The sequence below is a fragment of the Coturnix japonica genome, chromosome 13 (assembly GCF_054131305.1).
Source record: "Coturnix japonica strain WE chromosome 13, WE-NBRP24, whole genome shotgun sequence".
Classification (NCBI taxonomy): Eukaryota; Metazoa; Chordata; class Aves; order Galliformes; family Phasianidae; genus Coturnix; species Coturnix japonica.
The window spans coordinates 19636136-19660081 of record NC_140675.1 but is presented as its reverse complement, the minus strand read 5'-3'; the positions used below and the strand labels follow the sequence as shown (position 1 = coordinate 19660081).

The 23946-nt window shown below is 46.4% G+C and overlaps 1 protein-coding gene across 16 annotated transcripts; it reads right to left on the bottom strand.

Moving 5' to 3' along the window:
- Nucleotides 1–591: 591 nt before the first annotated feature.
- Nucleotides 592–23893, bottom strand: UBN1 (ubinuclein 1). Of its 16 annotated transcripts, none has more exons than XM_015877183.3 (18): nucleotides 23863–23893; nucleotides 23062–23501; nucleotides 21970–22053; nucleotides 20910–21005; nucleotides 20433–20612; nucleotides 19683–19786; nucleotides 18690–19128; nucleotides 15937–16007; nucleotides 14861–14990; nucleotides 14517–14635; nucleotides 13905–14033; nucleotides 12823–12966; nucleotides 9988–10038; nucleotides 8790–8832; nucleotides 7233–8462; nucleotides 5662–5914; nucleotides 5265–5354; nucleotides 592–3034 (listed from the first exon to the last, which is right to left on the bottom strand). In XM_015877183.3, the coding sequence occupies exons 6-18, from the start codon at nucleotides 19754–19756 to the stop codon at nucleotides 2982–2984; spliced, it is 2826 nt and encodes a 941-aa protein (XP_015732669.1). In that variant the 5' UTR covers nucleotides 19757–19786; nucleotides 20433–20612; nucleotides 20910–21005; nucleotides 21970–22053; nucleotides 23062–23501; nucleotides 23863–23893; the 3' UTR covers nucleotides 592–2981. The 16 variants fall into 16 exon arrangements, with proteins under 16 accessions (XP_015732669.1, XP_015732660.1, XP_085370469.1 ...); XM_015877174.3 differs by having other exon boundaries at nucleotides 20478–20612; XM_085514337.1 differs by lacking the exon at nucleotides 592–3034 and adding an exon at nucleotides 4633–4801 and having other exon boundaries at nucleotides 20478–20612.
- Nucleotides 23894–23946: the final 53 nt, after the last annotated feature.

The window sequence follows — 23946 nt, the reverse complement described above, 5'->3', positions numbered from 1 at the left end:
ACCCCAATTTCTGCCTTACCAGGGCAATTTCTGCTTTACCAACCCCTCTATCAAAGTTTAAACCCCAGGATCTTTTTCACGTTATGTCATCAACTGATGCAGCAAAAGCTTTGGCAGAGCAGTGCTGCCTTTCAGCCATACTCACATCCAGCTCTGCCCCGACCAGCCCGCATTCTTCATGTGACACCTCTCCTTTCATTAAAGCTCAATACCTGAGCCTCAGCAAACTTTGCCATCAACAAAAGCATCAGCGAGCATTCACTGACCATCCTTCTTGGCTTTGGAGATCAGTGCAATTATTCTACCTTTGTAAATGAATGGATCACGCAGGATCGTGCCGTTGCTCCAGCAAATATCCAATCCTTCCAATCCAACCCCTTCTGTGATTCAAAAGCATTGAACAAGAATTAATTCTACCATCACAGTGGCTTCAGAGCCACAGTACACTTACAAAGTAAGACATTTAGTTAGACGGTAATTGATTAGTCACTCAAGAAATAGGGGTCAGGAGATGATCACCAAGCTAAAACAAATTCTTAAAAGCAAAATGGTAAAAACTAGAGGGAAGGAGATGGGGAAGCAAAAAAAGCATTTTGGAAACATTGAAACAATTTATTCAGTTATTCTGTACAAGATTAACAGTTTTCATTACCACCCCCATCATCTTCAGCAAGACAGTCCCATCACACAAAAAAAATATAATAGTAAACCGCAGCTCTTACATCCAAAAGGAACTGCCCTATAAAGTAAGTGCCATGGGAGCCTCACTGCCCCACGCTGCCACGGAAGTGCTGCACATTGCCCCATTGAGGCAGAGGCCAGAGCCCTGGCTCCCCATCAGCTGTCAGGCCTCCGCGTGGTTCTGCCTTGCTGCAGCTCTGCTCCGTACCATTCACTCATTCATTATAGCACGTAAATTAAAAAAAGAAGAAATATCCCACAGAATTTCCACCAAATAAACATTTCCCTGAGGCAAGAGGCTTCGCTATATTCCTAGAACAAGGGCGTCCTGCTCTGGCCACGCACACAGGTGCCTCCCAGCAGAAGCATTCAAGTGAAAGCAAAGAGAGGGATAGAACCAGCACCTTGGGTCACTCGCTGCGAGTCCCTGTCCCACCAGGTGTTTACGTGCTTTCAGCAACCATGGGAAGTTGAAGGTGCAAAGCACCTCTCAGGATGAGGCCTCCAACGGGAACCATGCGACATCCACTGATCAGAGACCAACGATAAACTGCTGTGCTTCATTTCAGTCACACAAGTTCTTGTCTTTGGCTCTTTTGCTACAACCTAGATATTTTCTGTAAACAGATTTTTAATTCTGAGCTGCATTTTATTATTATTAATATTATTATTATTATTATTAATATAAACAACACAATGATCTTGGAAAATTACATACCAGCCCAAATAGAGAACAGTCTGTCTCGGAGCTTACAAAAAAATAGGGAAAACAAAAGCAGATATTTGCTGGTATACTCAGCGCCAGCATCCTACCTGAATGCTCTAGGAGGAAGGCTGCAGACTTTCCCTTGAACTACAGCTGAAATCTATGCAGATCAGTGCCACCACGGCACAATTCAGAACATGGGCTACAGGAGCCTGAGAAAAGAGACTGGGGAGAGCAGAAAAATAAAACCCAGAAAGCTCAGTTGGAACCACAGCCTGCCTTTCGCTATGCACAGTTGGAAAGGGTGTGCTCAGGGGAGAAGTATTTAGGGCTAAGAGTTAAAATACCATCTTAAAAAATAAAACTGATACACCCCAACCCCAGATGGTCCCCATTCCTGCCGCTGGGACAAGCGCATGATTCTAGTGCAGAAATCATCAAGGAGAGCAAAACTCTTCTCTGGAATTCATTTGAATATAAGTGACCTTGGTTAACCTAGATCATTCCCTCTGCCCACTAAAGAGATCGTTGCTGACAACCCTAGGAAAGAATGGCTTTAGGGGAGGGTCTGGAACCCGCTTGCACAAACTCTGATAAGAACTGGTGCTCTTGCTGGATTTGGTACTGTGTTCGCAGTCACCAAGACACCATTAAAGTCCAGACAGTGCAGCTTTTTTGATGTGCAACCATAAAAAGCTCTATTAAATAAACAGAATACATCTTAAATACAGAATGATTAAAAAAGGGTTGAGGAGCACATAAAATAGGGCTGAAATGTATGTCACTAGTCCATTCTTGCTCCACCATAAAAGGCACTGGAATTATGTCTTCCTATATATGACATGCTGAGAAGTGTCCCATTCAATCCAATGCATTCAACGGTAATGAGGATAAAACTGAGCAGGAAAAAAAGCATCCCTTTGGAGAAGAAAAAAAAAAAGAAAATTCCAAAAACCAAAAGATGTCGAATTCTCAACGTCCATGAGTGCATCTAGAAGTGTCTCTCTAAAGAGTCTTCTTTCTCCTCCAGAGGGGAACATCAGGTGGTTCGTTAGATTCACCGCACAGGAAATGTTAGGTCCTATTAAGTGTAGCACAGCTTAATAGTACAATTGAAAAGAATCAGTGAAATGTCTTCAGAAAGCACTGGCAGTGCTAGAATTGTCCAAGTAAATCCAAAGCAAAAGAAAGAAGCACCTTTCATACCCTCCACAGGGAGACCAAGGAGGTAACTGGGCTTGGAGGTACTTGGCAGACGTAGACGCAGGTGAGTGGGAATCCACCAGCCCTGAACTTCCTGCAGGAAAGCCAGGCCACTCTCCCTGCAAGTTCCAGCTCATGCCAGTGCCAGGGAATGCATGAAGGGCAGCAGCAATAGAAGAGTGCTACAAACACTTCTCTCATCGCGACGTGGCTCAAGGTGGCCCTTGGTGTGGGGCTTTACTCTGAGAACCTCTGAGCAAACTCACCAACAAACCCCCTCGTTGAAGTTCAGTCTCTCCAGTTGTCATGAGTAGAAGTCACCGTCGGTATCCATGAATTAACTGCTCTTCGGTTTATCCCATGTGTGTTCTAGCTCCCCTCCTGGCAGACGTCACAACTTCCGCTGCTGTGTGTTGGACCCTTTGCCGTGAAGCTGAGAAGCATCTGAAAGGAAACAAAAGCAAATGGGGAAGGGTTTCAGCATCAGCCCCATGGAGCTGTGTGCAGCAGAGGAGCTGCAGTCACAGGAAGCACAGAGGGTCTCTTGTGGCCTCTCAACAAAAGCACCACAGCACGGATTCAGATGGCTGCTTTCCTAGCTAGCCTGGCAATCTGTCCTCTAAAAGCCAGGCTGTGGTGTCTCCCAACCTAGGAAACTAGAAATACATGATGCTTGCTGCCTAGCATCTACAGTTGATTTGAATACAACTCAGCAGACCTTTGCTGTCGTAATGAAGTCCTTACATGTGCATTGACAGCAACAGGAGTCATAGGAATCTAACCACTGGAGTAAGAGAAAGGAGCAGATGTGAAGGAAAAAGAGTAAATGCAGTGAACAGAGAAAGGTAGTTTAACAGATCAGAAATTCTCTAGGAACACTTAAAACTGCCACTAGATCACAGTGAACAAATGGATATACTGAGACGTGCAGTCAAGCAGCAGTGGCACCAAGCAGGGCAGCGACAGCTCCTTCTCCAGGACAAGGACGGTTCATTCCATGCAAGATTGCAGTCCCAGCACACAGTACTTCTAAAGCAAGCAGTTGGAACAACCATGGCCATGGCACCAGCACGCAGAAACACCCATCAGCAAAGACAGCAGTAAAGACACACAAGCACACACTGGATGCTCCTTGCTCAAATGCTCTTTGATGAATGCTGGCTGCTACAAGCACTTACACATAAGGCATCAACAGTTCCTTGCATTTGTAGTAACCTCCCAAGCACCAGCTCACAGCTTTCAGCTTTCTCTTTATACAGCCAGCTACAGTTGATTCCACCAAAGAAATAGGAGATATTTTAAGACCATGGTAGCCAATGAAAAAGCTATTTTGTTCTTTAACAAAGCACCACAATTGATTGCATTGTCAGAAAAGACTGCACTGTGCTCAATGTTTGTGTGAAAACATCGAGTGAGGGCTCTAAACTCCTTCAAATAATGAGGAAGAGAACAACTCCTCAGCAACATCTCACAACTCATGTTCAAACCAAAATCAATCTCCTCACTCTCCAGCAAGTGGAAGTTTAGGAACAGGAAGGAAAGGTCTGTCACACAGCAACTGCTGCAAGGGGCTTCTTGTGCTCTGCCACGCTGGAGGGACCTAACAACTCACCCCACACAAACTCCAGTGAAAGAAGCAAAGGAGAGGAATTCTTCCTATTTTCAGCTTTGCTCAGTGGTCTCCTCTTCCTCCAGCACTGTCCTCAGCAGCCAAGGGCATTTCACATAGACTGCTCCAGGAGGCCACGTTACCTCCAGAAGTGTGCCCACACATCTACTAATGTCTTCAGTGCCACAGTATGAAGCCAGCACAGTCACTCCCAGATCAGACTCACACTGCCCAATAAGAATCTACGACAGTCATGGTGAACCACGGTGAAGAGCCAAGGGATTCTTGATCAGTAAAGCAGAAATAGCTGCAGCAGTTACCACTGACATACATGGCACAATTACCAAAGCAGACATGCCCAATCTGGTGTTCCCTCATTTCCATTTCCTGAATGCTGAATGGATTCCTCTCTCCTTCCCTTCCTCGGCAGTTCTTACAAGCATTTGCAACCACAGCAGGCAGAGCTCCAATTATCAGCAGAGATGTTCTTTGGACATCTCTTGTTTTATGCATTAGTTCTGCAGGCATCAATCGGGGAGGAGCAGGCTTAACTGCAAAATCATCACATCGTCAGTACCAAGGAAAACAGCCTGCATCCCTCACTGTGAAGGAGATGTGGGCAATTAGCTCAGTGCACAGACGAAAGACATACTGGTCTGACACACATTATATAGGTCACCAGTGACAAAACTCCACGCAGGCAGCATATTCAATTTGGGGCAGTCCTGGCAGACTATGCATAAAGAGGCACAGCTTTCATCCTAACAGAATAAGCCTTTACCACGACGCAAGCAGCAACATTAAGTGCCTCCAGGAACCCACGCTCACTATAAGCACCGAGTGCTCCTCATTTCAGAAGCACACGTTTGCACTGGCTAACAAAACAGCAAAGGACACAGAGGGCTACGCCTCGCTTTGAACCTTGGGGAGGCTGGAGGTTTCAGCAACGACCACACCGGTCAGACAGCAAGGACAGGAATTTTGCTTTCACCCCTAAAAGTCATCCTGCTGAGATACAGGGTGACTCACGATGCAGAAGACAAACAAGACTGTCTGACAAGTTACCTGGCAGACTTTGCGGTAAATGAGTGGACAGGGCAGAATGTGGGAGTGGCGCAGCATGGTGGGGGCTGGAGTGCAAGCCAGCCAGAAGACCTAGAGAGAAAAACAAAGAAAGGAGAGAGGAAAAAAAGAACAAATACACATTGAAGACAGAAATGATAGAGGAGCTGCAGCCTATAGTTTGGTTTCCAGCTGTTGGGACTTCTGGGCTAGCTACAGGAATGTGCCCAAGGTTCTCCAAATGCAACTGCTAGAGGTATAAATGCATGAACTACAGCACAAAGCAACAACGAGAGAGAGATGGGTTTGTCTGCAATGGCTTCACACAACAAGAACACCAATGATCTGCTGTTTAACAGCACAGGCACAAAGACACATGCATGAGCAGGAGTGCACTCACTGTGGCCAAGGCCATGGTGGAAAGTTCCTGGAGCAGGTCCTGTAACTATTGCATCCTTTGATACTCCTGCTTTCGGGGTGGAGTCTGAAGTGAAGGAGATGACATGAAGAGGGAAGGTATGAATAGGAGAGATAATACCTAAAGGGGTGGAGCTCAGGGCAGCTGGCAACTTTGGATTGTTGGACTTGTAGGATGGAGACAGTACACTTAAGGAGGAAGAACTGGTTAGCAGCACAGCTCCACTAGTTCCTTTCTGAAAAGCAAGAGAAAAGGTCAGTCAGGAGTAGGAAAAACAAGGCAAGTCAACATCAAGAGCTCCAAATCAAAACATACTCTAGAATTCTTCCTTGCAAGAAGCACCCTCCCAGCAGTGCCCAAACTGCCAACTCTTGAGGCCACCTAGAGGTGCCCAGAACACTAACAACCCAGCTGCTGGATTCTGTGGTCTCCTAATGTGACCATACTGGATCTGAGCCTGTTATTCTCTTACTCTGGAACTATGCCTCCAATAAGCAGAGGAAAAGCTAAACTACTGCCTATGAGTTCCAGGAAGGAAGCTTCTTATTATCTTTCAACACCATATAATTGCTGTCAAATCAGGGCACCAAGGCCTGGTTTACCTCTTTACCCAAGAATGCTATTGGAGATCACTCCCACAGAATTCTGCTCCACTGGGAAATGCCCTCCAGCTCTTTATCTTGGTAACAGACAGGGTGCACAGGCTGAATAGTATGTGGTTCTCAAGCCCATTTAAACATTTTTCTTGCCCTGCTCTTACTGTGTGCCACTAACGAGTGCCAATTTGAGCAGCTGACAAACTAATACAACTGCATTAGAAATGTCTATGGATGAAAATCATTAAATACAATGGCTGAATAATACAGATTTGTATAGGTATCCCGGGAGACCTGCACAGAGCATCGTATCTCATTGATCTGTCAGACCTCGAGTTTCACAGCTTGCCAGCAAGCTGAGTTCCAAATATCACTTCACTACCTATGAGAGCAGCCGGGGAGCAACAGAATGTGGACAGAAATAGCTGGGCTGGCATTTTGAGTTTAAAGCCCAGTATCACAGACTGTTTACTCTGCAGAGCAGTAGTGAAACTAAGCGCCAGTAATACTAAAATTACTTATAATGTAAGAAGGTCAAAACGCAGACCTAATTTCAAACAACTTGGCAGTTATAATCTTAGTTTATGCAATGATATCAGCTACCTGCCTTACCACGCTTCCTCCTGCCCTAAGTGGCAGCATTATTGTCACCATAACTCACAACACCAGGTCTAGAACACTACACAGCCTACCCAAAAATTGCTGTCTGGAAGGTACCAGAGTATTTTGATCATTACTTTAAGCTGAAAACAAAAGCTTGAACTCTAGATTGTAAACCCATTGCAAAGGCCAAGTCCTCCTAACCTAAGCAGTCAAAGTCCAGACAGTCATTCAAGAATTTCAGGAACTTCTTTCAAAGTCACCATTTTATGGCAGGTCTCAGCAAGTCAGGAGACTGCCTGACACAACGCCATGTGCTCTCCTGGCATCGGGCTGGGTCAGCATGCTCCTACTTACCGGCACAGAGGTAGAAGATGCGGCGCTGCTGGCAACAGCTGGCTTTAGGGAGGAGGTCAGCAATTTGGCCACCCCTTGTGTGCCCCCACTAGAATCTCCATTTGAACCTCCTGGAGGTGCCACCAGAGTCAGCTTCTGAGAGACAGGAGTCTTCTTCACTGCAGAGCTCGGGGCTGGCCGGCTGGATGCCTGGCTGGAGGAAGGGGTCTGCATGCTGGGCAGCAAGTTCCCAGAGGAGCAGCCCTGGTTTGCAGACGCTCCCGATGAGGAGCTGCTGGAAGAAGCCCCATGCTTGGAGAGGGATCCAGAAACAAAGGGTGATTTATAGGATTGTCCTGAAGTGCTAGAGCCACTTGAGTGCTTTCCTGTATAGTTTAGAGATGACGATGATGAGCCTGGGCTTTTGTGAGAACTGCTGGAGTTTTGGGTGCTGCCTGAGGCAGCAGAGGAATGGAAGCTCTGAGCTTTGGTTGATGACTTGACCTGCTGGAGGAGGGAGCGTTGGGGCAATGGGGAGGAGGACTTGGGGTTCTGCAGTTTGACAAATGGAGCCGGAGAGGTGAAAGTTTTCTGTGGCTGGTTGCTTGAGTGGAAAACCTTCACCTGAGTACCTGGCACCGAGGTGGAGGTCTGAGGCCCATGGCTTGGTCGGACCAGGCTGTGGTGCTTCTGTTTAGCCTGGTGTATATCAGGAAGGATTTTGCTGGGGGAGGCTTGGCAGGAGAGCTCTTTATAATTAGAGTTCTCTGTCTTTTTGTCTTGGGAAGTTTGGCCCAATGCGAGGGCCTGTTCAGCCAGGAAATTTAGAGGAGACTGGAGGGAACCAGCAGAGGATGTTGTGGGAGCAGGGTGGGCCTTTGGAAATGTTCTCTTCTCTTCTGAGGATGCAATAGTTGGAATCTTCTCAGGTGGAGCTTTTGGAGCTCCAGGAAGAGGAAAGTCAGGGCTCCCTCCTGCTCTGCTGTTCAACACAGCCAGTTCCTTGGAGACTGCTTCAAGGGAGGAAGTAGGATTATGAATTAAATCTTCATCCAAAGAGTTGTCCATGAAGGCAGCAGGAGTAGTAGTGCTGTTGGCTGCTTGTGCTGTCCCAAGGGACAGGAGTTCTCTGGTCTGGGCACTGATGTTAAGACTTCCTGCCTGGGATTCTGATGACAGAGCTACGGTGTTGCTTGAATGTACTGATGGAACAGAAACAGCCACCTTTTTATCAGGTTTAGAGGAGAGTTCCTGGAACAAAATAACAACAGAAAGCAAAGTCAAAACAGAGGCAGAATGTAATGCTGAGAAGGGAAGGAAAGGTCCCTGATTTTGGGATGAAAGGTGTGATACCTGTCCGATGACAGGTACCCTCCTTCCAGGCTGGTACTCCTGCTGCCATCAGTTCTAGCTGCTGTCCTAATTCTTTCCTCAAGCACAGTGCAGACTGCTGCTGTTTAAGAATACAACTTCCTTACATCTATGCATAGATACAAAGCTCAAGTATAGGACCTAGGATGGCAGTCTCTCAACTACTGGGATATATCAAATGTGTGTACCAAAAAACACAGAACTCACCTTCCCCTTCACTTTAGTAGGAGCGACAACCTTCTTCTTCGCCCTGTTTCAAGGGAGACAAAGAAAACATGGGTTCACTGAGTGCCTGTAGGGAAGCATCCAGTCAGGGGCCCTGTTAATGATGATCCACTGAGTCTTTTGCAAAGAACAGAGGCAGCATCTCAGGTTGCTAGGATTCAAAATCGTATGACATTTGTTGCTGCCCTAGGAAGTCCCAGCTCCCACACAGGGGAACGATTTAGGGAGCAGAGCAGAGTATCTGAAATGGTTGCAGAGCAGTGAAAGCACTCAACAGACACATCCTGCATCAGCTGCAGGGCTACGAGCTACAGAAGCCCACTGCTGACCTAAATATAGCAACACCCAGAGAGAAATGGATACACAGGCTATTTTAGAGGGGAAAAAAAACTACACACTTCTTTTAGATTCCCAGAAGAAGTCAAAGATGCAAAAGCATCTGCCAAATTCATGGAAAATAGATCATTTGGTCTGGTCAGATGCAATCACCGGTACAAGACATCCCTGAGCTGCTGGAGAGGTATGGCTGAGGGAAGGATGACTCTACATTCTATTTCATACCCTTTCTCTGCTTCCCCTCATTCATCCAATGCCAAGAACAGGACCAGCTGTCAAACAGATACCAGCCTAAATCTATATCGTTGTCTGTTACATGCTGCCAGCAAGATCCATGAGGCCCTTAGGCCTTAAGGCACCTGCCCAGCTGGATTCCGATGGATCCCTTGGTTTGTCACCCACAGGTCTGTTTCTCCCATTCTCATTGCCTTGAGCTCATCGTACCTCTGCTTTAATCTGGCAGCAAGGAAGAGGGAATCCAGAATCCAGTAAGGATTAACTGAATAGGTGGCAATAAACACAGTGCTGGCACCACAGTCCATTTTACTCAACTGTCTCCCAGGGCCTAGCACAGAAGCCTGACTCCAGCCTGCTGAACAAGGCCAGGAGGCAACCTGGCATCAAAGGTCATTCTCTGAGCCTGCTGTAAGGCCCAGGCACCTCAGAAAGGCTTTTGCTGGGAGATGTCACACACCACTTCTCTCCTTAGACCTTCCCAAATGAAGCAGCGCCAAACTGTCTGACAGGAGCCAAACAAGCTCAGGTGTTCCTGCACGATCCACCCAGGCCCCAGGGAACGCAGATCACCAGTTATCACTCTAAAGGAATGCTGCACGATACTCACAGGACTGATGTGAGGTGTCCGTGTACACGCCTGCTCTCCTTAAACAGTGTCCTAAGAAGGGAAGAGAGCAATGAGAAGTGATATCCAGCAAGACCCAGTAGAGCAGCTGGGATCACTGGAGACAGAGCTGCACAGAACAGCAGGGGACTTAGTGAAATTAAAACCATGGAGCAAACAAATATTCATCCATTTTCAAGGAAAATCCTCTTGAACTCCCTCACTCCATTCCCTCACTGGGGAGCTAAGCTTGTAGGCGCTGGAAGGGCCATTAAGGCAGTGTGGTTGGACAGTAGCTAAGGAATGAGCTGACAGTCAATTGGAGAGACAGCACGGCCATTCAGGCTGAGTGTTGCTGCTACCAGAGATCATCAAGAGCTGGCAGATCATCCAGGAGCTCTCCACCATGTTTAAGGAAGAGAGGTTTCCTTTCCCTTCTTTATATATAGCAATATGGATGAGAAGCCTTCACACACTGCATTGCTGCTGCCTTTGCATCCCAAAAGACAGAAGTGCCTTTGCAAATCAGCAAAACCATTTCTTCAATTGTCTAGACACAACTAATAAACAGAACTTCATCCAAAAGCCATTAGTGTTAAGGATAAGTAAACCAGAATCTTATGCAAGCAATGTTTCACCTACAACAGCTGCCACTCAGCTGGTTTCTTAGATCAAGGTGAGCTTATAAACATACCATCAATGCTGGCATATGGAACACACGCTTTCCTTCTGCTATTATCATACTCAGTTTTTAAGGCAAGGAACTTTTGTCATCCATTTTCTTTTAAAAAGCTCACATACTTTAACCTTTTAGTCTTACATTAATTGCCTTTTAGTGCTAACCAAGAAAACAGAATCATGGCAGAGCCTCTCTGAACTCAAACACAAAGCTGACACTCCATTCCCCTTGAGGTTCCTTTTAAAGACGAACTCGTGAGCTCACAGTGACAGCAAATCAAGCTGATTTGTCCACAAAAGTGTTTACAGCTCTCCTAGTATCGCAACCCCTCCCCCCCCCCCTCCACGTCTGCCTGGCTGGTAGGCAACACTCTGTCCTTAAAAGTCCCAAAAGAAAAAACATTGTCCTTTAGCCACTGAGAAGCAATTAGGGAAACCGCTTTTCTTCAGTCATTCCTGCACTCAGCTTCATTGGAAGATTCTCCTACAGTGAGTCTTGGAAGAACATCTGTATGCTTAATAACAGTTTTACCTACAAATTCAGGGAAAAGATTTCCATTTCCTTCTATTCCAAGAGGTTTCAAAGTTGGTGAGCTGAGACCACCCCCAAACTGGTAATGTCTTTATTAAGGAGGAGTCCGCACCCACTTTTTCTAATGCCATCCTTTAGCTCCCACACTACAGCACACTACAACCATGCGCAGTACTGCACCTCATGGACAAGTGCAACTGCAGTAAACTGCCATGGTAGTTTTCCAGATGGATTTGTAATTTGCTTCTCACACTTACTGCTCTTAAGAGCTGGTACCCATTAAATCATAAAAAAGTTCATCAGAGAAAAGATCATAGTGCTATCCAGGTCTGTAAGCGCAAAGAGACTGAAGTTCCAGCAGTAGGACTGCACACTTGTCATTGTTTTAAACCTAGTGAGCAAAACAAGGCAGGCCAGGAACTGATGACGCTCTCAATAGAATGATGCTCTGCAACTGGTGTGGCTCTCTGCAATCATCAGCTCAGTGACAAGGATGATAGACGGCATTTAAAAGCAGGAAACAGCAATCAAGACACGAATGTGATTTTCTTTACCCCTTCCCAATTCCTACTTATTCTGCTGCCTCTGTGCAAGTCCCACAGTTGCTAAAGTCTTTCACTTTGCTTTCTCTTGGGAACACTCTAAGCTCTAGGAAAGATTTCCCCAAGTGTCTGATAAGGTCTTTGGTGATACGGGTTCAGGAAACCACAGGCCTCAGCTCAGTGCCAATCCTGATTCATAACTTGTCACACCCAGCAGCACCCATCAGAGGTCAATGCCAAGGCCAAGACCACTCAATACTGTCACTAGCAACCTGGATGACAGACACACGCTGGACTCTCAGTAAGTTTGTGTAAGTTGTAAGTAAGACATGGAAACAGGGTGGGCAGGGTTGCCACTCACAGGGACCTTGACAGGAACCTTGAGAAGTTCAACAAAGACAAACACAAGTCCTGCAGCTGGCATGGAATAACCCCATGCAGACACACAGGCTCAGGGCCAACTTGAGGTTGTCCTTGAGTACAATCTGAACTCACTGCTTAAAGGGCACACGGCTGGAAGATAACTAAATTCTGGTGCCCAGCTAACAGCATGAGTGCTTACTCTCCTCTGTTTAGTACTTGTGAAGTTGCATCTGTACAGTGTCCAGTTTCAGGGCCCACACAATACAAGAGAGATGCTGACAAACTGGAGGCAGTCCAGAGCCCATGAGATGGCTGAGGACAGGAACACGTGACATGGAGAATATGAGTTTGCTCAGCCTGGAAAACCTTAAGACTAAAGAGGGATCTAACAGCAGTCTTCCACTAGTCCAAGAGTTCTGGGTACAGGGAGCCACAAAGAAGACAGAGGTACCTATTTCATTTTGCCATTTCAGTGCAGCAAGGGCAATTCAGATTGAAAATAAAGAGAAAAGACTTGTGAAAAGCGACACATATCAGAACAGTGGCCCAGAGATGCTGTCACAATCTCCATCCACAGAGACTTTCAAAACTCAGAAGGACACAGCCCTGACCGACCTGACCTAAGTTTGAAACTAACTGTTTTTTGAACAGGGATAGGACTAACGACCTTCAGAAGTCCCTTATGATAAAGAATCCCTAGAGTACAACATTATTCTTGCTCACCTGGCCTGCATCCAGCCTTTTGGCCATAGGGGCTTCACCTCTCCATCTAGGAAGGTCTTCACATAATCCTCCAGAGACTGAGCCTTATTCTTGTCATACTCATAACCATCCAATTTAATCTTCACCAAGTGGCAAAGCAGCTCCCTGAAGAACAGGAAGATTTCAAATACAGTTACTTGGATTTATTTTCCCCAGATGGAGGCCGTTCCACTTATCCAGGCTGGATGAATATGCCAAGACATGCCTGGCTGTGCATAAGTACTCTGGATCAGACAGTAGCCAGCCAAGTGCAGGATTCAAGTCGAGGCATTCCAAACACCTTTCTAACAAAAAAGTCAACCCTGCACTGCTTCTGTAAGAAAGAGGCAGGGAAAGGCACGTTTCTCTGTATGCATACGCATGCACACAAATGAGCCAGAGGAGAAAGGCCTTATACTCCATAATATCCTGAAACAGCAGAGGGGGTAAATCAGTGCCAGAATTACAGGCGTCACGAACAACTGCAGACCTGAACTCCTCTGCAGGAGTTTGTGCTGAGAGCAACGGGAAGGCAGGAAGTGAAGCCCTCTTTGTTCTAAATGTATCGGCCATCTATGGAGCAGCATCCCAATTTGTCAGAATAAGATGAAAAAGACAGCATGACTGATTCTCATTTTACCCTGCGTCATTCTCCCTTTCACCCAGCACTCTGTCAGACCCTTGGGTGCAAGGGCAGCAACTCCCAAGAGTTTAAAGCTGTTTTCACAACCAGAAATCTAATCTTGTTAAGAGTCTAGTTGGTGGGATTTCAGCATTCCGTCACGTTCCTTCTTTTCCTGTCCCCTCTCTTTTGACCTCTACATAGAGGTTTCTTAGCTCTTCTCTCAGAGTTGGTTTGTACTTGAAATTGGGTTCGTTTTACAGTGTATTCCAAGTTGAGATTTACTAACTGCAATAGTGGCTTCTGCAAGCTTCCAATCTGACTGTTACTGCAAGTGATTAGTCCTGCTCTGAAACCAAGATACAAATATTAAGGTGTCTTATTCTATGCAGTTGGAAGTGAAGCAAGTCACAGGTTCACTTAATATCTAAATTATGCGAACCTTATTTCATCATTCCATTGAAATTTCTTTCGTGGTCCCGTGACGCGTTTCCCTCCCTTTTCATCATCCTCATCATCATCAGAGCAAACTCGATCTCGCTGCTCTCTGTCCTTTTCCTCTTCCAGCATTCTAAAATAGAGATGAAGACAGTGTGGAAGTCATCGTCCTGGCTAATCCAAAACCAGGATAAATCTCCGAACAGTACTGTTCAGAAGTCTCACAGATGAGTGATAATAAGCTCTCAAAACAGGGCCTAAACCTCTTGCTTAAGGTGGAAGCTGAGCTAAGCACTCAGTGTTAATGTATTTCCCACTGCTGTGTAATAGAGACCACAGAGATCCAGCCTGTCTGCTTTCAGACTGACACGTTTCTAAAAACATGCCCGGGCAGAAGTGAAACACTTCAGCCAAATTCTGCTCCTATCAATGCTGCTGTAGGTGGCATCAGTACAGATAGTACAAAGAACACACACTGCTTAATTAGGGCGATTAACGGCTGTCAGCAATTCTGGAGTACAGGAAAAAAAAGTAGGTGATAAACTTCAGGAAAGCAGTTTACAGGGAACTTGTTGAGAAGAGTTACAGATGCATAACAAGCGAATGATGAGCTTACTTGACAAATTTGGCCTGAGTATGGGCTTGGCATTCCTCCTGGTACTTCGCCATCTGCTCTGGCATGGCTCTACCAATGGCTTCCTTCAGCTTCTGCAGAGGCTCCTTCAGTCGTCCACCCTAGAGCACATCACAGAACAGACTGAGGCTCCACACTGTGCTCCAGATAAGACACCCAAATTCAGCAGGATGAGATTTTGCCAATTCTGAACCCACACCACCAGATGGGGCGGACTAAAGTATGTTTGAGTGGAGGACAACAGCACACCATGCAGACAACAACTGTGCTCTGGAGATCAGGGTAACATGCATGGGAGACAAGGCTGTGCTGCCAACATCACTCACCTGCTCATAGAGATAAAGCTTACGGGCACGCTTGACTAGAGTGTCCTTACTGCACGGTAAGAATGCAGCCAGGTGGGTGTACACCCCTGACCGAATCTGGCTGTTCAGCTCCCTGGTCTGCAGTTCTATGCTGAAAAACAAGACAAACACAAACACTGAGCAGAGACCTGGCATGGGATCCCTAAGCAACAGAAAGGCAACTTTGGAACAACCTGGGGAGCTGAAGGCAGAGGGTGAAAGTTCAAGGCCAATCCATAGAATCATCACAGAATCTCTTCCAACCCAAGCCATTTCATGTTACAGACTTGCCTTTCCCCCTCCCCTCCCCCAGGTTAGGCTGCCAAGGGACCCATCCATGGCCTCAGGCACCTCCAGCTCTGGGCAGCAGTGCCAGGGTCTAACACTGGGATGCTAAAAGGTAGCAATCACCACTTGAAAGGAGAGGTAAACAGACTCCCCAACTTCCTGTCAGCAGCTCCCTTCAAGGGCCTTGATAAACAGAGGCATTGATTTCCTTAAGGCTGAAGTATTACACTGAGATGTTCACAAAGCTGCATGCATTCATCAGCCTTCTCCAGACACTTGAAGAAGAATGAAGCTATTGTCAGCAGCTCCTTGAAACTGCAGTGGCTTTCTACAATTGGTGGGCTCAAAGATACAGAGCAGTAATGGAGTTCCTCCCATCTTTACAGAATGCCAGCTGAATGCAGCAGCATTATTCCAGTTTAAAAATACTCCATACAGCACATAAATAGCAAAGAACATGCCTGACCTCTCTGACAGAATGAGATCTACTGTCCTTGTGTCAAGCTGAAAGAATTAAATACATGAATATGAAGCATTAGCTTGAAAACAAGAGGCTTAGATACAACTCCTCCAGCTTTCTCTTACCTCAAGTACACATATCACAACAGAAAGCCGTTTCTAGGAGACATTCATGATTTCCTAGGTGTGTTCTGTGTGGAAGGCCCACACCTCCTGCTAAACCTGCTCCTCAGTTTACCAAAAAGCAATGCTCTCCCCAGCATTCTCCTTTCCTTACGTTAGCCCCAATCCTCAACCCACACAGCACTTACTCCAGTATGATATTGTTGATGTCCTGAGTGAAGAATTTCTGTTTGCCTTCTCCCTCTGCAGCTCTCGCAGCCTGGAAAATAGAAGTCAACATTTCAAATACCAATATAGACGGGCATAAGGAATCAAAAGCTTATTTTAAAAACCACTTCAAAAATACTGCAAAACAAAGCAGAGTTATTTCACTGAGTTCTCCACCAAATACCTGCTTGTAAGTGGACTAAAAACTGCCAAAAATAAGGGATACCTCTTAGGTATCCTCAATTTGAGTCCAACTCTACCACCTGGGCTGGTATGGTCATGTCACATTCACACACCTTTCCATTCTGGATTCTGGATGTGCTGCTGTTGTGTACAGTGGAGCTGTAACATCATAGTCAAGACTCCTTTGCTTAAAGTGGGAAAGGAGATGGCTTAGAGGCAACTGGCTTCCCTGGCATTATTCTCATGGGAAGAAGGGACAGATTTAGGACACGGCCTTAACTTCCCGGTAGAAGTGTTAGATTGAGCAATAGAAACATAGAGCTTGTCCTGGAACAGGAAAGATCAGCCAAGTCACACTTAATGAGGGGCAAGGATACTTATCAGCATGTTTTCTAGGCCAGTCTGGACACCGAGTCAAGAAACAAATAGAAAGAACAGTAGCCACAGGGGATCTGTTATTTCCTGTCAACACCGTGGAAATTAAAATATCCTATTCAAGAAGCTTCCTGAGTTACAACAGCAGCTCACAAAGCATCGTCCCCCCCAAAAAAAAGAAATCACACCTATGAAAAACATGTCCAACAGAAAAATAATTCCAAGAGATGGATGACAGCAGAAAGGTGCCACAAAGAGTTCACAATCTGTTGAGTGTGGCAGAACCGATGTAGACAAAAGTGGGATTCACCACAGTGCACCATCATGTCAGGTTAGTGATTCCTTGCAAGGGAAAGGGGATCAAAGGAGAAGTAAAGGATTTTGACATCTCCTGATTTAACCTACTGAGATTCAGGCTGGTGAGCAGTAAGATTATGCCAAGAAGGTATGTACATTCCCGAAGCAATCTCCATCAGCAGGTCACAGAAGACTGGCAGTGCCAAAGGAGAAGGTTCAGTGCTGAAGGGAACCCTCAACATGAGAAGTCTTTTAGGAAGGAGAGGGTTAAAATGAAATCAGTGCAAGCAGAAGATGAAATTCCTGGAGAGTCCATTTAACCCATGAGCCGCTCCCATCTGCTGGGACAGAAGGAACCTGGTTCTCATGGCAGAGAGGCAGCTCTCCATTCCAACCCACAACAGAGCTCATGCCTCAAAGTCCTAACTGACCCATAGGCATTAAATCTTGCATTTCGTGCTCAACTTCTTATCTTAACAGTACAGAGTCCATCAACATGAGACACTGCAGCAGGAAAATCTGGGGTAGCCTGCTAATATACTATCTTAGAGCAGCATAATGATTAACTTAGTAGTATAGGAGATCCTGCAACACTGTTTCCTTGAGGTCCCTTCCAACCCGGGTAATTCTGTGATTCTGTGATTCTGTGACTGTTCTTTAGGTCAAACACATTTCAGAAGCAGGTGCTTCAGTGTTTGCTGTTAAGAGCATGAATAGCAAATAGCAACAGCCACAAAGAAGCCCACTCTTTTCATCAGCTGCTACTTTCTTCAGTTCCTGCTTCTGTTTGCTCACCACCACGTGCACACTGTGTTCCACTGAGAAATATTATCTTTAACAGGAGCTAATCTTCAGTAACAGGAGTCATTAAGCAAGAGATGCTGAAGAGATGCTGAATGGACACTCTAAATCTCCAGAAGGCAGAACTGCAGCACTACAGTGGTATCAGTACTGTTTATGACTTAAAATCAATATTTAAAGACAAGCCTAATAGTAGAAACTAAACATCTCAGCATCTGCTGACAGGCTGATGGGGACAGCCCTCACACATCAGAGGAGCCTACAGGCTGAAATCATACTTCTCTGACATGCCAGCAGAGGGATCCCTGGCCAGCATCCAACTCTTCCCCTGCAGAAGAGCAGATCCTAAGGCAAGTCACAGTGTTCTGGAGATGGACACAGAAGACCAGCTGCAAGAGGAGCTACAGGTAAAAAGACTTGACACCAACCACCTAGAAATTAATATATTCCACTCCCTAAGCAGCATCCAAACACTGAGGTTTGAAGATAGTGAACAAAAATCACATTGCCAACAATGTGACTCCAGCCTGCGAGCTGCCAAATTGTGTATGTGCCTCAGTGAAGGCATCCATTTGCATATGACAGAGGGAACAGCTTTAACAAATCTTCAAGCCCCATCTACAGGGCTCTTTTCATGCTGCAGAACAGTAATGGTGATGCTTTGCAGCTGCACCCATCTATTTTACATACACAACTCCATGTGCCTCTTCATAAACACTGTCCTGATCATCACTGCACATTAAAACTATTATGGTGGAATTTATCCTTCAGCCCCATCAGTTCACGTTTTAAGACCACTTATGTTGAATTGGCTTTGGAAATTACCTACTGCATCAGGTGCATACTTTGCCAAGAGAGGCAAAAACCCCATGGTGACAGCTGAAATCCTGAAACTCAGCAGATAACAAGGCTGAGGACCAGTGCTGTCTGACACACAGGTGGTCAAGGAAGTGCCTTGGCACAGAAGGAAATCAAGTGCCAGAAAGCTGTAGTCCTGCTTGGCACTGTGACATTTCCCCACCCAGCAGAGCTGCCCCCAGCAAGCACACAGTCCTGCTGCCTGCAACAACCCACCCACCTGAGCCAGTTCTTTGATGCGCTTCTCCAAAGGAGCCGGCAGCCCCTCTGGGAGGGATGGCAGCTGCTTGAAGTCCTGTTCTAAGCCTGCCCCAGCAGGATTGCTCCCATCCTCCACATCGTGAAGGGGACTCCCTTCTGGGGATTCACTGAAGAGTCTCTCCAAGTCTAGGTCAGTTAATGTGTCCATAGCCGTAGCTGCCTGAAGCAGGTCGCTATCACTGGCGTGACCAAAGAGTGATAACAACGGGTCAGGCATCGTCTCTGCCTCCCTTGGGGCTTGAGGCTCTGCTGGTGAAGGAGTCACCACTTTCTGCTCTTCATCTTTTTTCTTCTGAGCTTCCTTCTCTTTCTGAAACTTCCTCAGCATCTCCTTGACACTGAGAGCTCCAGAGTATTTCTTCTTCTTCTTCTCTTTACTTGCATTTAATGCCGTAAAGCTGCAAACAAAGAAGGGGAGAAGAGAAGGAATTGAGAGAGAAATAAAATAAGAGAAAGGGAAACAGCCAATGATACCTTCATCTAAATTCACTTCAGCCACACGCACCAGTGCTTTGCTAAATCTTAGCCCCTTACACAATTACACCAGAAAAACTAAGCTATTTCCTACTAAGGCCATACTTAAAAGTTAAGGTAAGACAGAAGGGCTGAAAATTCACCGTGTGACACAGAGTACGTTCATTCCTTTGGTGTTGTTACTCTTTTTCACTAATTTAGCTACCAGCTGTTCACTTATCCAATTTCATCACATGTAAATTTCAGTATTTGCAGCACTTCCAGGTAAGCTGTGCCCCTCTTTGCCCTGGTACTCTCACTGTGGAGCTATGCTTCCCAACCAGGAGCTTCCCTTTCCTCACTCCTGAAGCACTGGCAGTTTACCCATTGGTGTCTATGCAGCATGCCTCCAAGCTACCCCTCAGTATAACAAGTACTAATGCAGGATAACAAATGCCACAGAGACATCAGGCAGTAAGCATCCCCTATTCCTCCTTACCCAGCTTTTGGGAACTTGGACTTTTTGGATTTTTTCTCCTTGTCGTATGAATCATCTTTCTTTCTCTTCTTCATTTTTTCACCTCCATCCTTCAGCTTCCGCTTCTGGAAAGGAGTAAAACTGAGTCAGAATCAAAAGCGTTACCTGTACATGGAATTGGAGCTGCCGCCATGGGAGCCACTTTGAACCCTTTGCCAGTAGTGTGAGAACAGCTCTTTCCCCACCAGACATATTAACACAAAAAACACAGGGGTATCAGCGCAGTTCTGGTGTGAACCATCTTCAACATTTTACAGTGCACCCAGCTTTCATGCTAGAAAAGATTCTGTCAACAAAGGGGAAGGAATGCCAAGTGCTCCTACCATCTCCTCTTTTAGCCATGTCACTTTAGTGTTGTGAAAACACAGCCATCTCCAGAAGATGTTGCCACAGAACAAAAATCACTGGTTTCCCAGTGGAGCCTCTAACATCTCAGATGAGAAAGAGAAGAACCTTCTAACGTGACGTGTCATCCCCACAGCAATAAGCAACTCTTCAGAGTGACAGTGGGTCACCAACATTTCTACCGGGCAACTCCACCAGCAGTTTCACAAATGCCAGACAATCCTCATTTTACCATTAAATACAGGGACAGAATGGGATTGTGAAGTGCTCAACTATGAGAAAGTAAATCTCCCTCCCTGTTCCGTCCACATCAATTCACAAGTCTCTATTTCCAATTTCAACACTCGTTTCATGAGGCAAACCCACCGAGCTCTACCAGAGGGAATACTCCTAGAAAGCTGGCTTGCTGACCTTGGGAGATTTCTTCTTTTTCTCTTTAACATATTCATCTTCAGAATCAGATGCCTGCCGAAACTGCAGCGTCCCTGTGTTGATGTAAAACCCTCCATATTTTGTAGTAAGAGAAGCCGGAACAAGCTCATCGTACTAGAAATAAAAGAGAACAATCTATTAGCATTCTAAATTTATAGTCAAAGAATCATCACAGAATTTATTTTATTCTGCACTTGAGCTGATTGGAGAATGGAGTGGGACTTGTGCTCCCCCAGGGAACAGGGCAGTGGACACTTGTGCTAACTAGCGCTCTCCTGTCAGGCAGGAGTTCTCATTACCCAGCCCTGACACGCTCCCTGCTGGCACTGCATTCACGTTCTCCCCAGGTGCCAGCTCAGCCCCCCCCAGGCAGCTGAATTTAACCACCCTCACACCTGCCCAAGTACTCACTGCTTCAGAATTATCAATGAAGGAGTCAGATTCGTCGTATCCATACCCCATATCAATCAAGTCCTGAAAACGGTCCTTTCTACGTCTCTTGCCACCCTAAACAATAAAAGATTGATGGTATGCTCATCTTTCTTTTCTAATGACCACAGGGATAGCCCTGACATAGGACTCTAACATTCTCTCCAATATAGAAAAGAGCTTTGTGCCTCCTAGGAGCAGCAGGAGGATGGAACCATTGCTGACCCACATCATATGCTAATCAAAGGGTACAATAAATCCAGTTTTATGCTTTGTCATACAGAATCAAGAACAGTGCATTCAAATGCAATAAAATGCCGTCCCAACAGACAGGTCAACTTTGTGCCAGTAGGCTTCATTTTGAACTGGGTCTGCATCCCTTAAACATTCCTGCCAGTGCAGAGTGGTTGTTTCTTCCATAGCTGTCACAGAGCCAGTACAAACCCCACAGGCACCAGCCAAACATAGAGTGCATGAAGATGACCAATAGGTCCAATTCACATCACAAGACAATAAAGCAGCTTGCACATCCAGAAGTACTGGCTGTAAAAAATAACATTGCTTTATTGTCACCTACATAAGCAAAGTGAGAGGAAGAACAACCAAGGAAATGGGCAAGGCGGATCAGCTTCCCTTCCACTGAACTTATCAGTGCTGTCCTAATTGCAAACTCAGAGCACCGTTCTTAGAGACACAAGAGGCTACACCATATCATGACAAGGCTTAGAAAATAGTATTTTTGCTTAAAAATAGGACACATTTTATAACTTAACAATGGAAATTTGCCATGAGTGAAAATATTACTCACTAGAATCAGGCTGTCATTGGTTTTAGGAACATATCAGAACTGTTTTAGTAAATCACAGCCTTGAAACAGAAAAAGAATACAGACAACAGTATCCTTGGACCAAGGTAAAGGACTGCATGAAGATAGGGACCTACAAGCTAACAACTGCCAACGTCTGTTAAAACAGTTTTGGTTGAGAGCTGAGCAGCATTACCCATTCTAAGGGATAACAAAATATAAAAGAGGAAAACATACATATTTTTCTTCAAACTTCCTAGCAAGAGCCTCCGCTTTATGTCTCTCCTTTTCATCATCGAATGGATCCGCAGGTTCTTTCCTCTGCAGAAAAGAGAGACAAAAAGCCATCAGAACCAATCTTGTCACCTTGCCACCAAAGCCCATTACATGTGCATTAAACCTATCACGACTGGAACATCCAGACAGAAGCTCAGACAAATCAGCCTTTAATGCAGTATTCTCGGAGTGCTATTATTCTTGGAATAAGTCACCTAGAAATAAGAATGCAGAAGGGTTGGAAATGTAACCAGTCTCTGCGCTTTGTGTGCACTCTCTGGTAGTTCTGCACCTGTTTCTGCTTCTCCTGATTCCCAGGAAAACAGTATGAACCCTCAGCTGAGGGCCAAATAGAACTGAAAAGCAAAGCAAAAGCAAACAGAATCTAATCAGCTTTCTCAGGCATCACCAGGACTGATGTCAGAAGCAGCAGGAATGGTGCTGAAAGACTTGGGAGACCAGAACTCCTTCACATCACAGCATGAAGAACTGCTCCTTTCAATAACTGCTTTTGGACAGAAAGATGTCCATAACGTAAGATTTAGATGGCACAAAGGTTAGCATACAAGTGTATCCTGAGAAACAGCCTTCAAGAAGAAAGCAGAATTGTCAGGTAACACCTGGAAGCATCAGGGCCATCAAACAGGGATCTACACCGAGTGCTACAGTGTAGAGTCAAATACAATGAAGCAAAGTCCCACTAAAAGGTACAGCACGCTGTTACAGAGATCCCTTTTATTAGATGCCTTCTGTAAGATACTTAATTACTGGTCAACTGAGCACTACTAAATACTTTATAGCAAGCAGCACAGAGCAATGTGCCAAACACATCATCTTTTTGATGTGCAATAGCAACAAAGATGAAGAAGCAACAGAGTGGCCCAAGAGCAGGAACACATGGCATTGGAGGTCTGACACCATGCGGTCTGACCCATCACCTCCCCTGTCAGCACCATGCAGGTAACATGCTCCCCCCTCTCACTTCAGTATTAAGAGAACAACGCTGCAAAACCTTCAGGAACCTTCAGGTACAGCAGCCATGAGGATGCTTACTTTGTCACCTGAAGAACCTTTTCTTTTCGCTTGGCTGTTCTTCAGCAGATCTGGGTAGTAGAACTCCGGACAACGTTTATGATCTGGCTCAAACAAAGTGAGTGACAACCGCACCGTCTCCCCAGGCTGCTCCGCCTCCGGGGGCTGCTCCACATCGTCCTTGCGAGGCTTCTTCAGGAAGCTGCTGCTCAACGGGCCGTGCAGGGTGGTGAACAGAACCCGGTGGGGCTCTGTCATGGCGACGGCCACAGCTCACCAGCGCTCATGGCACAGCTCCCCACGGCATCGGCGTGGCTCTGCCCCAGCTGCACACGCACATGAGGCTCCCAGCGTCCAGCTGAAGGAGCGGGATGATGCTGGATGCAAAACGCGTCCTCCTGATCCTGAAGTTCACCCAGCAAACCACCCGAGCTCGTGATATCAGCACACACTGCGAACACCTGAGACAGAATAACGGCAAAACAAAACGGGGAAGTGAACTCTGAGCTCAGAGCAACGCCTGAACGCGGCAGCCCCCTCCGGGACACCCCGAGGCCGTGACACCCAATGGGCCGGCAGCAGCTGAGCACGGAGCCCTTCAGCACGGAGCCAGGCGGCCCCAAACCCCCGAACGGCCGTTATAGGGCTGCGAGCCGCGGTTAACGGGCACACAGCGGCGCTATGAGGGACCCAGCACCGAGTGGGAACCGAACGGGAACCGAGAGGGAACCGAGCAGGCCCCGGCGCTGAATGGAAGCCGAGGGGAGGCCCCGAGGTCGGCTCGCGGTGCCGAGCAGGCCGGGCCGGGCTGGCCGCACTCACCGCCGCCTCAGGCCGCACCGAGCCCCGCTCTGACGTCACACAGCCGGGGCGCTGCCCTCACGCTGGAGCCGAGTGACGTCACAA